An 18,646-nucleotide genomic window follows, 5' to 3' on the forward strand; every position below is an offset into this window, starting at 1 on the left:
ATTGTAAGTATCGGAATCATAACTGTTCTTTGCTCTTATCACAATACATATTTGTATAGTTCCTGCTTATTTAGTGTCTGGTTTTTCTTTTTTTTTTAGTTTATTCTTATGCTGGCGTGGCTTAACTATTCATCTTTATGACGGTTATTTCTTACATTCTGTGCTGCAATTTCCATTTTTTTTTTAATTTATTTTACTTTTTCCTAAATCTCGTTTTTGCTTTGACTAAAATTCAGAGTATTTCAACTGTGTAGGTTACTAACCTATTGCTGTTCTAGATTAGTGGTATACTGGTTTGCTGCCTAGAGTCTTTCTAGAAGCATTTCTCCTCTTAGAGATATTATGATTATGCAATCGACATTCAGTCGCCCGTGTCTCGTTTGTACTTCATTAAACTTATTTCCAAGAAGTGATGTGCCGTATTTTCCTTTGGTATATTTTGTGTGCTTCAAATAAAATGGTAGTCGTCAATCACATAGACGTACAACCAATAAGCTTACATTTGATTTTACCAAATACTAAATATCATAATTAGAGATTTTACACATTCAAAATGAGCATGAGAAGGCGCAGTTATTTAATGGGTCTTATTACTTAACTTCATTCAATCACTGTATGCAGTGATCGGCAAATGTTATTTCCAACAATCTGCTTGCATTAAAGTTTTATTCGCGGTATAAATGAAGCATTTGAAACCTCTACTCTGAAATGAAAGAGCTTCTGCTAAACTCAAATCATATTACATAAGGTAGTGCGCTACTGTAAATATACCAAACTGTTCGTATATTTACAGTAGAGTAACAGTAAATTAAGAGTAACAAATGATTAGGAGCAGTAAATTTCTAACAGGGATAATTAACGGAGGCTCTAATGGATGAGGGCTTCATTTCGATCTGATGGGTTGTAACACTTCGAAAGAGTAGCCTAATAGGCGTTGGGATACGAGTTAACTGAGGGCAGGTCTGCCGCTTACGACGTTTAGCAATTTGCTCTCTTTGGGCCTCTACGAAGAGAAGAGAGGGAGACAAGCATTCATTCCTGTTAGAGATCGGTAGAAGCGTATCTAATGAAATATTACCAGAACACGTTTCTAGAGCTGATAAATAGAAATGAGATGCTATAAATAACAGATGGCGGAAGCATAAAGAGAAAAGTTCGTTCCGCAGCATCCATCTTTTTATCACTGTGTAGCCAGCTAGGCTCCATCGATCACATTATCTTTTTATATGCGCCCTCATCCATCACACCACCGTCTGTAACCCCGACACACTAAAGTCAGAGACTGCTAAATGAGCTTACCTCGACCGAAGGCACCACGGACGCTCTCGTTTTCTGCTCGATGAGTAAGTCAGTCACAGGAGTGGCGAACATCACGACGACGGCCCGGAAAAAAAAAAGAAAAGAAAAGAAAACGTTAGGAAGATTACGGCAGACTGAAGTTGTCTACGTGAAATGTGAGCAAATATTGATGAACCAGAAACATCTTGTGGTGTTAAGGAATTTTAGGCGCATGAGCCCAAAGTGTTTCTGTACTGTTGTGTCATGATCATTGGAGAAAATAAGATAAAAAAACGTAAAATTAACTCACCAACTTGTTTTCCTAAACTTTAATTTAGCATATGGCGAGTAGTGCAAGCTCCTCTTGAAGATCCATAGTGCACTTAAAAATACCAGAAGAAATGTAGAACGAGGAATCTTCTGAGGTCAATGCGATGTTATTTCCCACCGAACTCACAGGTACTGCACTGCCATTAGGGTTGACAAACCCATCGTTATATATATTTTTAATTGAGTAAATTAATAGTATTTAAATTGTACATGTTTTTGGTCATAAAATGTTACAAAATAAAAGACATTGTTTAATTGACCATATATTTAAAACGTACTTCTGTTCGTACAACTTGCCTACCGGTTTCGCTAGTAACTGACTAGCTTTCTCAAGGCTTGCACAGTACAAAAAATGGTAAATGCAAAAAGGTTTAAGAACTTATATATGTATAAATATATTTATATATATATAAATACAAAGAACCGTTAGTACCTGTTAGGTAGCTAAGGTAACACGTTCGCGTGACATATCTACTCAGTATCATGAACACGCGTTACATGCAAACGCGTAATATGATTATTCGCGTACTGTAGCCCTGTTGAACTGAGGGAATTAATTAAATTTTTCCAAGTATCGTTCAGTATGGCCCCCTGATTTCTGTTTAGGTTACTGCCCGTACGTAGTACAACTGCTGCTTCTTTAAATACTCGATGTCTGTGATCCTCGTCTACGTAGGGCATGGAGCTGTTATTTATAGCTATTAATAACTATTAATAGTAGTTATAACTTTGAATTTTTGATTTTAAAAACAAGATAGCCATAAATTACATAATACTATTTATCAGTCTTTCTACAGCCAATTCGCGAATTGGCTTTAATTTTAGGCGAGTTAAAATCCATCAAGGAAAAATAGACTTAAATAAGGAAATGCTTATTCATCAAATAAATATACCGGAAACATATCGGCAGATTCATTCTAGTGATAATCGTTGCCCATAATTAAAACAAGATATCATTTTTACTTCTCATTCCACAATACGTATGGGTTCGGTTTTAAGATAATTTCTGTGCTTGATGTATTACCTCGGAAGAAGTAATATAGATAATATTACTTCTTCCGAGGTAATACATCAATATAATAAAGATAAACTTACAATAAACAACATACTTTATCTCGATTTAATAAACATGTACTGTGATTTTTTTTCTCCCCTGTTATTTGGTATTTGTCAAACTATATCAGTTATACATGATATTTAAGAGTAAATAACCATTGAATCCGTCATCATATCATTGTAGCCCCTCGTGTTCCACACGTTGACTATGGAGATTACTACTTTGTCACAGCACATCACCATATGTGTATTCCAAAGTAGCAAGAATACAGCCAAATACTGGATGATCTTCAAAAGCACGATAGCGCACTAACGTGTATTTTAAGCAATGCTAATATAACGCTACATCCCCTCCATTCAAGGAGTATTCGTTTTAGTAATATGGAGATTCGCACACAGTATGGGAAGTAGTCTTCAGCTTAGCAAGGAGACATTATTATTCCGATTTTTCTGAAACAAATTAAAGGCAGCAGCGCTTTATTTACAGCTGCTTCACGATGATATCATTTCACATAACAAGACGATGTAATTCCACTTGCTGGACATGCTTTACAAAAAATATCGTGCCATGTTTCAATGTTTTTGTTCGTATTCTCCCTTTTACTAATACCTGCGATTTTTTTTTCTTTTGAAGATCATGTTTTCTGCTATGCCTATAAAATTAACGTCTGCATACCCTATGTAAAGTTCGCCTATAAATTAGTTTATTTATGAAAGATATTATGTTATATTAGTAATATTACATTAGATAATATTATAAAATTAATATTAATTATAATTAATATATATATATATATATATATATATATATATCTGATCCTGTGGCTTCCTCTCTTGAAAGGGTTGCAGCTGATTACTAGGGAGATAATGACGCAAGGTGGTTTCCCATTGCCTTCCTTGCATATATATATCCATCCAAAAATATGCCAATAATTTTGGAAACAGAATATATGCTTTGTAGATCGAGAACTTATGAGGGAAATTTATTTTGCAGATTATAAAGAGGCTGCTGAAATCTGGGTGATAACGGCATTTTAGGAAGAGGAAAACACGTCGTCCTTAAGATATTTTATTTTGATTGCGTATACACATATCCAAGTGCTGTACGAGTATTATCCGACCTTCAGATAATGTCGAGTAATAAGTGTTTTTATTGTGTTTCATCTTCGACGAAAGAATATAAATAACAGGAAGTACACAAGTTCTCTTGTTTTATGGAAAAGATTACCATGTTTCTTTAAGGTTTAGATTTTCTTAACTTTAAGCTAGCATCCCTTAATTACATACTAAGCTAACCATTTCGAAATAAGATTCGTTTAATCCTAAACATTTATCGTTACATGAATTCAAGCATAACATAACTATTATTTGTAGATAATATGGAAATATAAATACATCAAGGTGCTCCGTGGAATTGGTTGTGGAAAACGGATGACAGTTTGGTGGAAATTTTCTAGCTTTATTTTTGTTACTAACTATATGCAAAAAGCTCAGTTTTCTGCCCAACCAATTCTGGTAAATGAAATAGTCCTGCTAATATGGCATGATTTTATAATATATTGCCAAAGTGATCTAAACAGCATCGTAAATAAAAATTCTAGTTTCAAGTCCAACGTGTACTACTCCGTTTCTGTATCCACTTAACCTACATAAATACTGATTCATTTTATCGTATACATTAGGAAACTTTGCCCCGCTAAGCAAGTGCAATATGTCTGTTGCAGGTGAAGATCATGTTTCCAGTAGAAGAAACCTAGTCACTGGCTAATTTGTCTTCATGTGAAAAGAAGCCCTTACAAATGTTCCTCGCTTTCAACTAATTTTTTTCGGTCAAAGGGTACCTATGACCTGCTACTGGTTACAAAGAAAGCCATGATAAACTAAATCCAGAATTTAAAGATTTTTTGGCAAAGTTAACAAATCTCAATGAAGTATCAGATGGTACAAAGGCGTAATTGGAAAGTAGACAAAATATAATTAAAGACATTTCAATGTTCAATCGGACTGGACCATGGCTTAAGCTATTCACAACAAAAATGCTCCAATATGAAATTAAATTTTCACTGTGTACTTATCTGGAGCTGCGCAAATCTTTGCTAAGTAATGTTTGCTCAAGTTTATAGATTAAGATCTCAAATTACTTTATCATCTGGTATTATAGGATTTGGTTTTCCGAGAACTCGAATCAACCATCGCCTGGGAGGAATGTTCTGGGATATCGGGTCTTGGTTCATTCTTTAATGTGCTATCAAAACGTACTGATCTATCGATCAGTTTTATTAATTTGACAGGCCATCCTTACGTTCGCTCCAGAAGCATATCAGTAGGGTTCCCTACTTTCTCGATATTCAATGGGCAAGTATTTCTGCACCCACTTTAATGGCTCCGCATGCAAAACATACCAGCAAAGGAGCCTATCGATCTCGCAAAGTCTGCAGACACTTGATAAACATCTGCATCATTAACAGGCACTTGATGCATGCGCATGCGAAGACAAATATGCCTGCAAGGCATCGGATATGGAGATATGAAATAATCTGGTGGTAGTATAGATTAATATCAGTACTCTGCTAACGGCCATTCATTTGCTTCGAGCTACATCCATTAGATATATATATTATCGAATAAAAGATACTACAGACTGTATTAACATGTCGGTATTTGACACTCTGGTAGAGGGACTGCTAGAACCGAACAGTTCTCCGTTTAGATCTTCCATTTTCCAGTTCTCAAAATTCAGGGACTAATTCAGTGTCTTCCATTATCAGAACACTTGGCATTCCCGTGGTGAATGATTAATTTCTCACTACAATGTAATTATGTCTGTGGAGAGAGCTAATTGCTTAGTTATATTCCTAATTACTATTTGAACAAAAGGTTCGTCTTCCTTTAGATTCCATGCCACTGTTAGGACTCACTTTTCATAAGTTAAATGGCATCTGCAACCAGCCACGAACTAATTACTTCGTGCAGCTAGAGGATTCTTTACCGGTAATCAGGAGAATCATTTGCACGCAGAGGTGCAAATTAATGCAAACATATACTATTAAAATGCGAACTTGATTCGTAGCAAAGTTATTACTCCTTTAAATCCCACGCGTCGTTATTTTTTCCCCTAATTAGTAATTCGTATAATCGACATACTGTTTATAGAATAACGTGTTATATCGCTGGTTTCGCGCAGTTCTAGAAATACGGAGTGAAACGCTTGCATTACACAAAATAAAAGGATGGAGACGTTTCGTTACTGTTTCTAATCTGTGTGTGTGTGTGTGTGTGTGTGTATATATATATATATATATATATATATAAAATTAAAATTTAACTGACTAGAACCCGAGAAAGTACAACAAAAAACTTTAATAAACCACGAGTAGTTTCATCGGAGTTCCGACTTCTTCAGTTGAGTAAGAAATAACATAAGACTTAAGACTTTTTTTTACCTTATTTTTAAGTCTTATGTTATTTCTTACTCACCTGAAGAAGTCGGAACTCCGATGAAACTAGTTGTGATTTATTAAAGTTTTTTTGTTATACTTTCTCGGGTTCTAGTATCTCCACTGCGAAGTGTAAGAGGCCTAGGGCTTGCGTGAACCAATGACCTTAGCTACAACTGGGATTTCCGGGCGGGAATTCCTTCCCACCCGTTCTCTGGAATTTTTTTCTTTTTCCCGTTCCCGAATCCCGAGAAAATTTGGTCCGGAAATCGGGAAAATTTTTAATAAATTATTTTTTATTAAATCATAAATCATATTTTTTATAGATTGCCGTCACAATGAGTAAAGAGTATAAATAATGTTGGGAATATTTTAGAAAAGATAAAGATAACAAATCAGCTCGTTGCCAGATATGCTCCAAAACTTTGCAATGCAAAGCATCATCAACCAGCATAGGCACCTAGCATATATTCATGGAATGAAAAGGAAAAAAACAGTCTGAATTGAATAATGATGAGCCAATTCCTTCATCTTCTAAGAGACAAACGACAATTTCACATTATGTCGAGGGACTGGATTTAGAAGAAACCGTAAACAAATTAGCAGCCTTGGATAGGATATCAGTCAACACCATCACAAAAAGTGACTTTATTAAGGAAAGTTTCACAAGCAAAGGAATGCAGTTGCCAAGAAGTCCATCTTCAGTTATGACACTAATACTTAATTATTATAGTAAAGTGAAACAACTGTACATCCAGAAATTGGAAGCATTCAAATGTGATAATAAAAAACGGAGTATTTCAATAGACGAGTGAACCAGTTGCAAGAATCGCAGATACATGAATGTTCACGTGTACTGCAATGAGACCTCTATGAACCTTGGTTTAATAAGAATACGTGGGAACTGTCCTGCGGAAAAAGTGTTATCCTTGCTTCAGGAAAGATTAGAAAACTTTCAGTTAAAATTTGAAAGGGATGCGGTTGCAATTATAAGTGACGGTGCAGCAGTTATGAAAAAATTCGGAAAATTATCACCGACTATTCAACAGTACTGCTACAACCATGAGCTACATCTAGCAATAACAAAAGTATTTTATGTTGAAAAGTTTAAAGGTGAAGCATCAGTGACTTGTAGCAGTGATAGTGAATTCAATACAGATTCTAAATACGATAAAGATGATAACAATGATTCTGAGTTAGATGGTGTGGCCGAGCTGATTACTATGATTTGCGAGATGATCTATCTTCGGCAATTTTAGCAGCGTACGAAGAATTATGAAAATATTTAAATATTCTCCAGTAAAAAATTCTCTTTTGCAGCAAGAAATAACTAAGAGTAAAAAGATGGAACTAGAAGTTATTTTGGACTGTAAAACACGCTGGAACACACTGGAGAGAATGATAGAGAGATTTTTAAAGATCGTAAATCCGATTAAGACTGTTTTACGAGAGAGCTGAAACTCGATCACTTATGGAAAGAATAGTATTATGAAATATTTAGAGGTATGTTGAATTACTTACAACCTGTAAGATTAGCAGTTGAAGCCTTAAGCAATAGAGAAGCCTAATATTCTCACAAGTGAAGGAATTTTTAAGTTCCTGTTCAGTAATTTAGAAAAATGGAATTCTTCAATGAGCCAAATGCTTTTAAAGGAAATAAAATTTGAATTGGTTAAACGTAGAAAAAGAGATCTTGTGTCTCTCACAAAGTACTTGAGCAACATTAGTAGTTATTCCTTGAGGTGGAAGAGGATGAATTTTTTGCCTTGTCAAGTAAGAATGAAATTGCACGATTGGCGAAGTCATTAATGGAAAGACTTTTTAAAGGAACATTTACAGCATAAGAAATTCCAATAAAAGAAATAAAGGATGTCCTTACAGAGAGTTCTGACAGTAAATAAGAATCTGATCTGAAGAGTGAATTGACTAAAGTAATATCAATTTCGACATTGAAGCCTAGCCCTATGCATGCAGACAAAATATATGCTTCTCTAAGGAAGGAAATGAGCTTATATGAAGCAACACATTCTCTCACTCCCAAATTTGAAGATGCTTTTAGACGCACTCTTAACAATTCGACCTACGTCTACAGAAAATAAAAGACATTTTTCCACATCAATTATATTTGTTACAAAGCGAAGATCACGATTGTCTGATCGGACAATTAATGCTGTATGTTTCTTACAGTTTCATTTTAAAAATGAAATATTTTTTAATTTTCAAACGAATAATATTTGCATTTGTTTTCTATTAATGCTTAATTTAATAAATAAAATATTTAAATGAGATTGGGAATGTTAATGCATTGTGTGATATATGTGAAAACTCACTGTATACTATATGGTTTGGTTAAATAAAGTTTGCATTAATTGCATTGTTTATATTTTGAGAAAACCTGAAATATAATAGAAACCTAGCCAAAATGATACCGTAGTGACCCCTGTTTAGCGCTCAGGGCAAGACACTAGTCATGAAATTCCGGTCGACCTCATTTAGGAAATTTCATTTGCTCATTTTTTGCTTCGACCTTTTACAAATAGGAGTGTCTCGAAACCTCTGAAAGACTGCGCCAGAGCCACGAACCCCGGTTGCCCCACCTTCTCTACAGCTTTTCTGTTTATTAAAATTTACTGTTATAGCCATTATCAACGAAAACTAAATAAAAAAGATTATTTCGGGAATTCTCGAGAAATACGATTTCCCGTTCTCGATTCCCGAAGGTTCCAAAATGTCGGAAATTTGGAAACACTAGCTACAACTGTCGCAGTGATAGCTACCTAGCTGCACGGTAAGTAACAAGAGACACCATAGTCTTCCAGAGTGAGGGTTTTGAAAGCTTTTAACTGGAAAGCTTCAAAGAGAAAATTCACTGAACTGAAATAATGGATAACAAAAATTAGGAATCTTACATTTAAGTAGCTACCTGGAATTTATGAAGTATAATAACAAAAAATTAAACTAAAAAAAAAAAAGTCGTTTACTAAAAGGACACAAAAGTAAAAAAGAAATTATTATATTAATGGATTATTTACAAAAGAAATCGAGGGTATTTAAATAGTATAGGAGTATATGTCTCGGAAGATGGAAACGAGGATTCGGAACAATTTAGCTTCAAAAACCAGCTTCAAAATAAATGCAATTATATATATATATATATATATATATAGATAGATAGATAGAGCAAACCTCAATGATAGAATTGAAAATGAAATTCTAAATGTATGTAAATATTGAAAAATCTACATAAACGATCTAGAATTATTGAATTTTTGCATTTTCAATAATTTAAAAATTAATATACCGTTGCTTGAGACAAGATAAATATATCTTGGAATGACATGAGAAAGATCTATTATTGACTACATCATTACTAATCAAACTAGCTCCGCGTACATGAGATGTGCATGTTTACAGAGGAAATTGAGTGGTGTAAGTAGCTAGTGAAGAAAGACTGTGTAAGCCTGGTGTTGTCTTTCGACTCACTGAAGACAGAAAAATGACATCTTTCCAGATTATTGATTTGGTACTTTCTAGAATAGATATACTAACAAAATGGAGAAAAGAAGTGATTAAGAAAAACAAGAAATAGAACATTTATATTACAAAAGCATTAGAATATTACATAAATCTAAATTAATACAGTATGGAACAAAAAAAAATGCTGAATAACCACGGTATATGTTATGTCAAAGCTCAATAGCTTTGACATAACATATAGTATACGTGAAAAGAAAAGGTATAAAATAAAATAATGCCAACTTTACTTCAGATTCCATCTTATGAATTATCTTTATTAACTGGAAATAAAATATTAAAGTCTGGAACAAAGATAAGAAAATGCAATAACAGAAAATTAATTACCATAGATCATTCTTTCAAAAAAGAAAGAAATATAGCTAATACCATAGTAAAGAAAGCTAACCAAGGTTATTGGGATAGATTTAATAATAAAAATATTCATGGAAGACAACAAACATCCTACAAAATATTAAGGAATTAAATAACGAAGAAAGAGATCCAGCATGAATCAATACAGGAGTAAGAAACAGAACATTAACAAACTTTGATCACAATAAATTCTTATAATGGAAGTAACTAATGAAGAAATCAGCACAGAATAGACTGGAAGAACTGAAAGCAGCAATAAACAAAAAATAAACTGGATTAGATCGTATTTATGGTGGAGAATATTTAAATCACACATTCTCGAAGTTAATAAAAAGTAACTATTGGAGGAAATGAGAAGGTCCATCGGTCAGGTTAAAAGGTCAGGTACAAATTATTTATCATGCACATGTCGTGTGTGTAAGATGGCCGCTTTTGTACCAAATACAAGAAAAAAGGCCATGAAGACATTCAGTTGCTATAAAGAAACATGTTTTTAACGGAAAGTAAGCGCCTGGCTACGATACTCTGTTTACTTTCCGTTAAAAATGACAACCTGGCATGCTTTGAAGAAGAAAAAAAAAAATCAGCGCGATCGATACGATCGTTATGGGTTTTTTTTTATTATTTATTTTAATGTCCGTCTCCACGGCTAGAACTGCGTTTTTTATTGTTTTTAAAAATACCAAATTTTATTAATGCGATTCCAACCACGAAAGGTTTATAAACCACATTAGTTCCACAAGATATGAATGATGCTGAAATTCAGCAGCTGGCAGATACAAAAAGTTGTCCCCCACTTAAAAGTCGATCCGACCATGTTTGTATCATCTCTACAAAAATCTGTCTCGTATCAAGTTTTGTTGATCAAAACTATCTGCAGCATATAAGCCAATAACAAATCTTGGTTCAACGATAATGAACTGAATTGTTGTTTGTATGACGACCGTTATATGGCAAGTGCATTATTTCTGTTTAACTGCATGTGTTCGATCGGCTGTTTGGAGTATGAAAAAAACCAAATTCCCGGCACGATACGATACGGGCAGTGTGATGAATTACGTCATCGTACTAGAAAATACCATCCTTAGATTATTAAAATCATTTCCATATTCGCTTTTATTACAGAAACAATATATGAATAAACTGTGCGCTTTTTTGTCTTCAGAAAAACGCAGTCAGTTACGGCTATAAAGTATTATATATTGTTGAAAAATTAAATTGAAATATTATGTACCATGTTGAAATACTAGGAGGCGAATTGGTTCGGAAAAATTGATTTAATCCGAATTTCTTGAGAACAAAGTTTTCAGTTTAATTAAATGAATTCTGAAAGATGGAGTAAAAAAATACAATAAACTGATTACATTTGAAGTTCATATTTACAACTGCTGTTGTTGGAAGGCCTACTCGCAAAATTCTGTTTTGCTTTCGCATTGTTACTGGACATTCTCTTCATTCCATGTAATTCGCTTCTTCTATCTCCAATGATTGCACGTTCCCAAAATAACTCAATTTCTCCAAAAGAAAACATTCTCAGAAATGCCAACAATATCAATGAACCATTTCGGCAAAACAAGAACTTAGGTTATGAGTTATTGGAGGAAAGCAAAAGTGTCAACGTGCTCTGAAAGAACGCCGGACATTTGTGCGAAATAAATAAAGGCATTGGGGAAATTAATTAAGATGAACGTGCAGGAAGACTTGGACAGTGACACTCGGGTTAATCAGTGTTACCAGAAAGACCCGAAACACAAGACTCAGTTAACGGAGAAAGCAGCATGGAAAAGCCTTTTGTTGACAGTGACAAAAGAGGGGTGTGCTTCATAATAGGAAGAATGGACAAAAGAACTAGGAGAGGATGTAATGGTGAGGACAAAGATCAGGAGTGTTGTAGTGTGGGCGGTAAAGTAAATACAAAAGAGATCTCAGTAATGCGAACTAGTCGAGTAGATAGTGAATGGCAAGTGAGGGGAGAAGGAAAACTCATTCATTAAGCGTTGTAGGGAACCCCTAAGGAAAATAAGACAGAAAGGAATGCCAATGTCAGAATTAAGGTCAAGAGGGTAATTACTTCAATTAAAAATTAAAACACTCTCCAGGAGTAACGGTAGCAGACAACATTGAATTTCAATACACGTGTGTGCGCGCGCGCGGGCCGTAATGTGTTTCTCATACACGTTAATGTAATATATTCTGGCTCTCTGGAATCGTAAATATACGTCTATAAAATGCTGTGTTAGTCTCGAATGAGTTCGCAAATCAAATACTGCCAATCTGAGTCATTCCAATGCTAACGGACCCAACAGCGACCATCAACTCCATATAGAAGTGGAGAGGACAAGCAAATGAGTAAAATTAGCATGTTTGGGAAAATTTGATTTAATCCGAATTTATCGAGAACAAAGTTTTCAGTTTAATTAACTGAATTCGCAAAGATGGAGTGGGAAAAAAAATTAAAATAAACTGATTACATTTGAAGTACAGGTCATTTACATCTCTTTAATTAGTTTATTTTTAAATGAAAAAATAAACCTGTACCGGTAATGAGGAATTAAACGTTTCTTAGAATTAGTGATTTTTTTCCCCCCTGATCTTCGTGTAAATTCTCTTTCTAATTGACTTGTACTACAGCAGAACAAAGCGCATCTTTATTCTGTGGGACCTTTGCAGATATTTTATATCTGTGGAAATAAATCTTCAGAAAAATTTTCCATTCTAAAGATGCAGGCGGGTTTCTTGAATGTAAAATGTCTGAATTTTAATAATCGAAAGCGGCAATTATAATTACCATCTCTCTCTTACACTTTCTATTAAAATGCTTTAAAATAAAGCGATGTAGCGCAATTGGAAGAACGACGGTACGTTACGCCCTTCGATTAGAAAAGGCCTAAGTTCGATTTTCGTCATAACGGGAAGAATCTTTATATAGACTTTTTCAATTGAAGGTGAGTTAGCCGATCTCATACGGAGGTAGCAGGGTTTCCCCCCCCCCGCCGGAAACTCGGGTTTTCCATCCCCTATACAGACAAATCGGCCCTTCATAACACACGCAATTTACAGACAAAAAAAAAAAAAAAAAAAAAAAAAACTAGCTGTGGTGGTTGTGGGCGGTAGATGGCGTTGATGTGGGTGATTGGTAGTGGAGGTTCTGTGTAGTAGTGGAGACGGAGAGTTGCACAGTGGGTGTCCTCCCGCGATGAGTCTTCGGACTCCTTGGAGGTATCATGAATAATAATAATTTGCTATTTAATATATAAATTGGCCATTTAACTCACTTCACAACCTAAGTGACATTCAAGCTTAAGTAACCAATTTAGTTAATTCTAAACTGTTAGAAATCGTTGACAACCGACCATGTTCAGTCACACATTGAACTTCAAACTTATTTTAATTTCAAGAGGCGGTTATCGTTGTACTCATCTTTCTTCGTCCATAAACCAACCATTTTCAGAACTCGACGTTCGACTGTTTTTTTCACCAGCAGCTTCCATATTTTAGTATCAGCCAAAGTTTTTGCGACCGACTGATGTGCTTCACTCTAAACACACAAGACTTTTAGTATCGTACACAATTTATCATGCATTTCTGGCTTTGATATCAAGTAGAATACGTGGTTTTTCTATATAAATTTTTTGCAATGATATGATATGATATGATAGTCCCATCCATAAAAGGTGTACCTTAGTAGCGCGAAGAATAAGGTGGTCAGATAACTCTGGAATAGCGGTGCCTTAGACATGAAATCCAGTCTGTTCATCGGAGATGTGATGTACTCTGCCACCAAGCCAGCTCCAATTTCTTATTGAACTATTAAATAGTAGTGAGTTGATTGCAGGCACTAGCACGAGCTAACAGCCACAGACCCGGATGGGAAATTTGTTCATTCAAGATTGAACGAATAGGCAATTCATTAAATTGGCAGTTTTACGCTTTAGTTACCTTGTCCACGCGATTAAATGTTTTGCCTAATTTTGAAAATATTCGATTTTTCAACAAAATTAAGATAATTTGAAAATATTTAGCAAAGATTCGAATTCAAAATGTTATTGAAATCTATTGTGTTAAAGTCGCTTTGCGGGCAGAATGAATTGCCGTTTACGAATCCGAAATGGATTAAAGTCGATAATAAATTCAAATGTAATCGAAAGTGTTAAAAGTCTGGTCGCTTACGCGTCGTAGGAATCTTTCCATCCTTAAACAAGAAATGAAGAACTCGAGTTTTGGAGATTACAGCAAATCCATTTATATCATCCTTTAGTTTTTTTTTTTTTTTTTTGTATGTGTGTTTTATGAATTACCATTACTTAAGAAAAACAGTAATTTCTATAGCTGTTGAGCATAGGACAGTCGAACCTTAAGACATAAGCCACATTCTAGTCTAGATGACCAATTTCGTAAATACTAACGATTAATTACTGCGGTTAATACTTATTCAGTATGCATGCATAAAATGTAATAACGGAAATTCAATACATGTGTGTTCAATTATTCAGAGGAGTATTCGAAGTCTGGCTCTCAGAGTTGCAATATTACAAGTTCGACGGAAACTTACTTCAGGCAGCAATTGTAGCAGTGGCGCACTCAGGATTTAATTGGGGGGGGGGGACACTGAAGATTTAATCTTGGGGGGGGGGGGAGACCGAGTCGAGTAGAAGATTGACGAATACACACTACGCATTGCATACGACCTATGACTGAGCATCTGTAATGGCCGCTCATTCATAAGTAGTATAGAAATAGAAGACACAACATAAATAAAAAAAGTAAATTTTAATTAGGAAAAGATTGTAAATTTTTCTAGTGTTTATTTTCTTTTTCTTTTTTTTGGGGGGGGGGTCTCTCTTGTCCCCTCCCTGGGTACGCCACTGTTCGGAAGTGTAATTTTTTGTAGCGTAGCACGTTTCTTGCTTGGTTTTTACCAACCAATAAAACCGACACGTAACTGACAACAAGATTGATAAACTGAATCTCTGAAAATCCTCTTAATTTTACTTTTACTCTTGCTTCTAGTGATATCCGAAGCGGAAACAACAAATATGGCTGCTTGATCAACTTAATTAGTTTCTCAATTTTCTCTACGATAAAACTGCGCAAGTGGATAAGCAGTTTCCATCTGAATGGTAGCCTAAAGATGTTTTAGTTAGTATTTACTTACTAAAATTTGCTAGTGCTTATCCGCTTCTCTATTTATCTTACTTGTTTCAAACAATCTACTCAACTCTTCATATTTATCGATAAATTTATTTTACACTCATGAAAGCTTCGGTAACTTCCCCTTTCCTCCCCAGGCATATGCAAGGCACTACAAGTAAAATTCTTTGTTTGCTCCTTCCTAGAAAAAAATTATTCACAATAATCGTATGCAGATTATTAGTCCTCCAAGAATTAGGCATTTCTAGCTTTTCGCGTGCACTAATTGAAACAATCAGTTGTCATCGCGATAGCCACCTCTGCCATTAGAGAGATTAAAGAAGAAAACAGACTGGGTATACTTTGGTAGTTACGCTAACAAAGCACGTTACTCGCACCACAGAATTGTTGTCTGCGGCAAGCGAACAAGAAAAGGCGTAATTAAAATAACTTCTTTGTGCGTGAGATGCATAGAAAGAAATACGCAATCAAAGTAATTTCGATAACAGAAAAGCATCCAATGGTGCAGCTTTCACCTTGAAGCAGAGAGCAGAAGCTAGATATCTGCTGCAGTCTTAATTTTTATCTTTTTTATGATTTTTTTGCTTATTCTTATGTTATTATTCAACCATCCCACTGATCGACTTTCTACCGAGTAGAAATAACTGTTCTCTTGTAAACTAATTCAAGAAAAAAAAAAAAAAGCTTAATTCTTTCATTAAGACATAAGCTGCGATACGATTTTAATATTAAAAGCGGTGCTGTTGGAACAGACACACAAGTGATGATAAAAAAAAAATAAAAAAGCAACGATTACAATAAATGAAATATACACAATTTGAAATGTTCCACTGATCTTGATGAACGACAATTTATACAAAGTGTCGCTGCTGCCTACAACGAGGGAGATTATTTCACGTGCAATATTGAATATTGTGCACAGATAGATCTATATTATGGCAAATAAGATTATGAAGAAATAAGTATACTTAAAATTCAAAATTTTAGGAGGTAGGTTATTAACTTCATCTGGCAACTTGTTAAATTAATAAAGCAAAAATGAGAAAATCTAGATTTAAGAACAGAGTGTGCTTCGGCTGAAAATTTTTATCACGTCTATTTGATATCAGCAACATGCCAAAACAAGAGGTCATTACTAACATTCCAGCCTAAACAAACAAATTTATATCCGGAGAACACCCAATGGAAGTCTTATTGATTCTCTTCATTACAGCGATATCTTCAATCCGTGCAGGAATACAACATTGTAATAGAAGGGACTCGCCTAGTTCCGTGTGGAATCGAAATTAAATACTTTGAATCGCAGACTCAGTTATACGATTATTATTAGAGCATTTACTAAAATAAAGAGCCAAAAAAGCTTCACTTCGGCGATGCAAAATTATATAAATCAAGTGGATATTAAATCCAACATCATTTCAAAGCCGAATAAGAAACTATAAAAGTTTCGTACGAAATTTGACCAGAGAGCTTACGGTAGTGTTTCCCAACGTGGGGTGTATGCCTCACAGGGGGGCAATTTGAATATTTGGGCGGGGTAATTAGAAAATGTTGCATTCGTCACCTGATCACGGATATAGCCAAAAAAATCAGCATTGTCGGCGATAAATTGTTGCTGTTGCAACCCTGACTTTCCGAGAGAGAAAAAAGCTGACAACACTGGTATAGCAGTAACATAAATACAGCATCAAGAACTCTCAGAAAAGCAAAACGATGCGTCTATTAGAACTTTATTCAACATAAAAGGAACAACGGCATGGCTTTCTGACGAGACAGAAATGAAATACCGAAATTCAACTAGCTTTGCAAAAAATTACTGTTGCCCTTCCCGTCGTCATATTTAGTTGAATGCGGCTTTAGTGCTGTTAATGATTTACTACTGAAAAAAATAAATCATCTGGATATCACAAACCATGGGGATTTGAGATTGAAAATGACTAAATTAGTACCTGAAATAAAAACTCTGCAGAAGACATCAAGCTCAAGGACCACATTAACTTGAATTTTATTTTCCCGAGTTCAGTTCGATTTATGTTTTATAATATCCAAAGTGTAATATAAAATTTATATTCATTGAATAAAGTCAAATTAAAAACAGTTTTACCTATGTTCCTTTTTTATTTAAAGTACATATTTAAATTATACTTTTTCAGAACTTGGCTGACTGTTATGCTAGAGAGGGGGGGCATCAAAATATTTGAGGCGTTGAGATGGAGCATGATCCAAAAAACGTTGGGAAACACTGCTTTACGGGAATACACTCGCCGCATTGGAGGCCCAATAGGGGGAGAATATATGGACGCTAATAGCGTTCATGTCTCCTATTAGGTTTGGCTAGGGCAACTTTTAGTATGGCGGCGAGTGTATTCCCGTAAGCTCTCTGGTCAAATTTCGCACGAAACTTTCATAATTTCTTATTCGGCTTTGAAATGATGTTGGATTTAATATCCATTTGATTTATATAATTTTGCATCGCCGAAGTGAAGCCTTTTGGTTCTTTCTTTTAGTAAATACTTTACGAACCGATCGAGCGTTCGCTTACGGAAAATACACTTCTTCGACGCTTCGAGTTTGTGAGTTTCTGATGTACCAAAGGGCATCTAAGATCGTCCACAGAACAAATGCCTGAGGATGATCTTAGATGCCCCTTGGTACATCAGAAACTCACAAATCCACAGAGAAATGAACATTCCTTGCATCTCCTCCCTACTCCTAGATCTAGCTGAGAAGTTCTTCATCAAGACAAGCAACCATCCAAACCCGTTGATCAAGGAAGCTTCAGAATATAATGAAGAGGAAAGATACAAACACAAAAGGCCCAAGTCCATCCTACGTCCAGCTAAACTCACAGCCATCACGAGGCGAGCCTAAAGCTCATTAAACAATCCACTCAAAATACTTCCTTTAGAGACAAAGGGGAAAACGAAAAGCTTGCTTCACCCATCCAGCCAGTAATGTTATGCGTTCCTTCTTAGTACTGAGAGTTTTTGCTCTATGGTTTCTTCCGAATCTGGTTCCAGATGAGGTGGGGGGGGTTGCTTAGAGAGCATTTTGAGTCTCCGGAGAGAATGTTTTCCTGCGTGGCCTGTGGGGCCTTGTCGGTGAATGCTTTTCCCTGGAATATGTGCGATTCGGCTCGGTGGTAGGCTGAGCCTATCACTGAGCGGAACCAACGCCGAGTTGGGCGATCACACGTAGGGAGTGGTCCGGGAGATCGCCTAATTTTTAGAGAGGCCTTTACTTATATAGTGTCTCTGACGTAAACCAATGAGTTTGAAACAGCTGTCAGACTAGTGAAACCTTATCAAAATGGACCAATAGGATGCAATATATGGACGTTCACAGCGTTCGTCTCCTATTAGGTTCGGCTAGGGCAACTCGTAGTATGGCGGCGAGTGTATTCCCGTTAGCTCTCTGGTCAAATTTCGCACGAAACTTTTATAGTTTCTGTATTCGGGTTTGAAATAATGTTGGATTTAATATCCACTTAATTTATATTATTAGAG

General features: G+C 35.3%; 1 protein-coding gene across 1 annotated transcript in view; it reads right to left on the minus strand.

Annotated features, from left to right (window-relative positions):
* The window catches only part of LOC150104336 (uncharacterized), a 232,070-nt gene that overhangs the window by 101,708 nt on the left and 111,716 nt on the right, over positions 1-18,646 (minus strand). The window contains exon 2 of the mRNA XM_090396301.1: positions 1,300-1,332. Within this exon, the coding sequence (XP_090252427.1) occupies positions 1,300-1,332 (33 nt within the window). The remainder of the gene's footprint in view (positions 1-1,299; positions 1,333-18,646) is intronic.

Source organism: Typopeltis vanoorti, chromosome 8, assembly GCF_054136105.1.
Source record: "Typopeltis vanoorti isolate ZY-2024b chromosome 8, IOZ_Tvanoo_1.0, whole genome shotgun sequence".
Taxonomy (NCBI): Eukaryota; Metazoa; Arthropoda; class Arachnida; order Uropygi; family Thelyphonidae; genus Typopeltis; species Typopeltis vanoorti.